Source organism: Sinocyclocheilus rhinocerous, unplaced genomic scaffold (genome assembly GCF_001515625.1).
Source record: "Sinocyclocheilus rhinocerous isolate Xijiao unplaced genomic scaffold, SAMN03320098_v1.1 scaffold881, whole genome shotgun sequence".
Lineage (NCBI taxonomy): Eukaryota > Metazoa > Chordata > Actinopteri > Cypriniformes > Cyprinidae > Sinocyclocheilus > Sinocyclocheilus rhinocerous.
In genome coordinates, this window is record NW_015624586.1 from 61,750 (window position 1) to 67,036 (window position 5,287).

The window sequence follows — 5,287 nt, forward strand, 5'->3', positions numbered from 1 at the left end:
GTGTGTGAGTGTGTGTGAGTGAGTGTGTGTGTGTGTGTATAACACTGACGTTAACAACTCCAGCACAGATCCTGACGATCAGCGTCAACATGATCATCACACTCGCCTCAAAACATCATGAACTCATCAACCTAAAGTCAACATGAAATCAAACTGACGTAGTGTGATCGTTTCATCAAAATCTAATGGTCATCTGGTGCTTTAGTCTTCACCTTCATGACTACAGGCTCCACACTGCATCTCCAGTGCGGAACACATTCTGAATCACACTGAATTATTGATGCCAGCCAAGAGAGCAACTCAGAATTAGTGGTAAAGCAGTCAGACTGAAGAAGCTGAAAGAAGATCTGGGATGCTGTGTGCTTGATAAGTGTTTCTCACAGCTCAGTCTTTACCTACTTCATTAAAGGGCCGCATATGCAGATATATGCACACATGCACATTGTTATCAAATACAAATGACTGTCTCAGGAAGCATATGTGAAATGTTTATTCTCAGCTCATGCACATTTGATCTCAATAACGTGTGACGCGTTTCACCCTGCGGCGCATCGGTCTACGGCTCCTCATCGAGGTCAGCGTCAGGCTGTGATACGTCATCCATAATTGTTTTACATGCATGCACAAATACCATATCTATCTCAATTTTGTCCATTTACAATTTAATTAATGGAACAATTCAGCTAAGAATGTGAATTCTGTCATCATTCTAATGTCGCTCCAAACCCGAGTGAGTCTCTTTCTTCCGTGCAACACAAACAGAGAAAAACCTTTAATTGTTAATTTAATAGATAATGGTCATATGCAAAAGACTTGCATGAGTATTTCAACAAATTAGCATTTGAAAAATCTAAAATACCAGCATATATAAGAACATTAGATAGTTAAAGAACCATCCACATGCACGAAGGACAATACTTAACAACATTGTTTTAAAAATCTCTTTTTGAACAAATCATTTGAATCAGTGAGTCACTTGCTTCATTTGTAAATGAATCAGCTGTTTTGAATGAATCATTTGAGTGAATGGTTTAATGAATTGCTAATTGAGACAGGGACTTGCTGCCACCTACTGGCAGTTTTAGTCTCTTATTTATTTATTTATTTATTTATCCATGACAGACTTAAACCAACCAAGGTACAGCACAAAACCACACTCATCTAAATACTGTTTAATTATCATTATTGAAAAAATATTGAAATATCATTTTTGTCAATCGCACGCCCCTATGTGCGTCATAACAATATAGCAAAGGTAACTTCTTTTTACTTCTAAGCAAAAAATGAAAAATAACTTTGCTGTGAGTATATCGGAGCCTTGAATCACATTCAGTATGATATGAGCATGAGTGCGAGCGAGAACAAATAAGTTGCTTGTTGCAGTTCACATAATGACCACCGGTGTCGCTAATAAGAGTTTCTGAATTCTACATATAGAGCCTTTAAAGCAGCAGACGACAAAACTGCAGCACTTATAATAAACAGAACATATGATATGTTGATGTGGATGCTAATATACTTATCATTAGTTATCGTTTTTGGTGTGAACAGGCCTTAAATTATGCATTCTCAAACCTTTTTTCTGCAGCTGTTTTTGGACATTATGTATAAAAACAGGCCCGAGTCTACAGCTCAATGTGGATCACATATTTCCTTCAGACGCTCATGAGAAACTGACAAAACACTGATCTCAAGCTGAAGCGAACCTTATGAGCTTCTCTCGCTCCCTGGTGTGCTCTTTCATGTAAGCATCATGAGGAATAACCCTTTTTCTCGTCTAGCAGCATCAAAGCGGCCGTATGCGTGATGTAACACAAAGCATTCTCCAGCATTAACGCCGCACACTGATTATGAATGTGAGAATCTCGTGGAAGGGTGAAAGAATCAAACCAGCAGACAGACCAGATCTCGCGTCTATCCCAGAGAACCGCTGCGGATTCTGATAATGATGTGGATATTATTATCACTGTGTGATTAAACTGGCTTTATTTCAGTTAAATGACAAATCCAACATACTGTCAAAATCTCTGAGAACTAGTCCTACATCTGCCAAGCCTTCAGTCTGTTCTGACTCAGACTTTCTGTAATGGATGATCAGATATCTCTAGTCTTATCCTAAACATCTCTGACAGTAATTCCTGCTGGAGATTTCAAGAAACATCCATCAAACTCAGCAGAGACCTTCAGTCTGGTCTGACTACAGTTACTCATGTATTGAACTTTTAATGTCGATCAAAACACCACAAAACTCTACAGACGTATATGAAAGGAATAGTTCAACCAAAAATGAAAATGTGCCGAAAATGTGCTCACCCTCAGATCATCCGAGATTAGGATGAGTTTGTTTCTTCATCAGGTTTGTAGAAATGCAGCATTGCATCAGTGTCTCAGCAATGGATGCTCTGCAGTGAATGGGTGCCGTCAGAATGAGAGTCCAAACAGCTGATAAAAACATCACAATAATCCACAAGTAATCCACAGCACTCCAGTCCATCAGTTAACATCTGGAGATATCTTAGTTTCTTCTGTATTTATAGCATAAGCTACAGCATACTGCCTATTGGAACATACAGTACTCTGATGTTACCAGTAAAGGTGAACTAAAATGAAGAATAATGCATGTAAGACCATTAATAAAACGACCTAGAAACATAATTTGCACTTAAATGAGGAGGAAAACAGAAAAGAAATAAATACACTTGCACTTGAATTCTGAACTCTGTATAAATCTGCCTTTAATTGTCATTAACCCAAGCATGCAGCAAAAGCTCATGTGTTTCATGTGATACATTAGATCAGATTCACTGTTCAAACATCATGTGGTAAATGCACAGTCAAAAATACAGTGAGTCAGATGCACTGCACATGCTGTCTGTGTGATGTTGTGTTGTGATGCAGTGTGATCCTCACCATCCTCTTTGTCGTCGAACACTGGTCTCTTGGATGAACTGTTCGCTGCTCCCATCCTCTTCTTCCACTTGCCCCAGTGAAACATTGATGCTCTGCTCTCATTCCTTTCAGCGCGACGGTTCTTAGCAATGCATATTACTAATCAAAAATTAAGTTTTACAAAATATCTTCAAGGAACATAATAACCTTATGATTTTTGGCATAAAAGAAAAATCGATAATTTTGACACAATGTGTCAAACCATGCTACTTATGACTGCTTTTGTGCTCCAGGGTCACATATTTGTAGCGCAAATAGTTTTACCGTTTACTTTATTTTGACATTCTTAGGTATTATATAGTGACTATATATTATTATTATTATTATTATTATCCCAACTAGCTACCTCAAGCTATTTTGTGAATGTGCGAGGCTTACGCTTGCTATCGGTAAATAACTAGAAGAATGACAAGCTTACTGTAGAACTGCTTGCGCTACAAACCATGTGTGTTTATAATTATAATAAATTAAACAAAATCATAACAAATCCCAGTTTGTAATATCAAGCAGGCAGCGTATAACGGACTATTTTTGTACGGCTAAAATAACTGGAAGCTAATGAAACCGGAAGTCTCGCACATTCAAGTTACAAACGCGGATTATTGAGGTGGATGTTGAATATAATACAGAGCCTAGTCTATTATATAAGGGACATTAGCCTATATACAATTGACGGTTGAGGTGTGTTCTTCAAATAAATCCGAAGCCATTGTAAATCTTACAGCAAAAGGGATCAAAATAGTAAAACACCACAAACTAAAAAGCTTTATTAGGTTCTTAAATGTGTTTTTTTTTTTTTTTTGGTGGCATACATAACAACATTAGACTTAAAGTGTATTAAAAGTCCTGATCAGGTAGAAATAATTCTGTTTTCATCCTTTGTAATATAGCCTAATATTTTTGACACGAATAAAAGAATTTATATTTTGCACATTGTTACCTGAGCAAACTTTTTTATAGTGTTGAACGATCGTTTCACTTAAAGGCACAATATGTAATTTTCGCCGCTAGAGAGCGTGTATTCAAAATAAACAGAGACAAAGGCTAGTTTGATGACCACGTGACTGAGTGTGGAATCATGGGAGTTGTGGTCTTCATCCGCACAGCCGATGCAATCCGACGGGACTCGGGCAGAAATCATGTTCATGGATGAGCTAATGATTTATTAACGTAGTAGAATGAAGCAGGGTGAGGCTGAAAGCCGTCGAAGCGAAACGAGGCGCTGAACGAGCGCGACACACGGCTGGAAAGCAGCGGAGCTTTTATTATGCCACAGTCGAGCGCTTCCGCTGCTTCCGGTCGTGCGTATGTGGGGTAAAGCAGCGCTGGTTTATCAGTCGTCACCGGTCTATTAAAACACACAACATATTAAAGCGTCTTTGGTGTTTCCATGTTTTCTACAAAACAAAACCGGAAACCGAGGGGTTATGACGTCATTGGCAGGCGACACAATGACACTATAGACACGCTCCGTGTAACTAGTTAAAATTGCGTATTGCAGCATCTGTGTTAAACATGACACATCTAAAGGTGACATGAGGCCAAGTATGGTGACCCATACTTGGAATTAGTGCTCTGCATTTAACCCATCCAAAGTGCACACACACACAGCAGTGAACACACACACACGGAGCAGTGGGCAGCCATTTTTTTGCTGCGGCGCCCGGGGAGCAGTTGGGGGTTCGGTGCCTTGCTCAAGGGCACCTCAGTCGTGGTATTGAAGGTGGGAGAGACACAGACTGTACATTCACTCCCCCCACCTACAATCCCTGCCGGTACGAGACTCGAACCCGCAACCTTTGGGTTACGAGTCCAACTCTCTAACCATTAGGCCACAACTTCCCCATTAATTCCCCAGGTGCATTAATAGCACAATGTATTCTTATATTCAGTTCAACGCACATGATTCAGACTCTCATACGTTCCTCTGCATGTTCTAGAGTCTGTATCTTGAGGGCAATGAGATCTGCAGTCTTCCTCAGCGTTTCTTCAGCAGTTTGTCGTCTCTGGTCTGGTTGGATGTGAGGAACAATCGACTCACAGATCTACCAGCTGCCATCGGACAACACCGGTGAGTGAACAAGCCATGCAAAAATGAATGAAGATGCACTCATTCTTCATCAGATTTGTAGAAATGTAGCATTGCATCAGTGTCTCAGCAATGGATGCTTTGCAGTGAATGGGTGCCGTCAGAATGAGAGTCCAAACAGCTGATAAAAACATCACAATAATCCACAAGTAATCCACAGCACTCCAGTCCATCAGTTAACATCTGGAGAAGACAAAAGCTGAAACACATCCAGCATTAAGATGTTTTTAACTAAAATACCATAGAGTC

General features: G+C 39.6%; 1 protein-coding gene across 1 annotated transcript in view; it reads right to left on the reverse strand.

Annotated features, from left to right (window-relative positions):
• Positions 1–3,022, reverse strand: part of LOC107744964 (serine/threonine-protein kinase 32C-like) — a gene marked incomplete at its 3' end in the record, with an annotated part of 62,291 nt that extends 59,269 nt beyond the window's left edge. Inside the window, exon 1 of the mRNA XM_016558794.1 lies at positions 2,911–3,022. Within this exon, the coding sequence (XP_016414280.1) occupies positions 2,911–2,995 (85 nt within the window). The remainder of the gene's footprint in view (positions 1–2,910) is intronic.
• Positions 3,023–5,287: the final 2,265 nt, after the last annotated feature.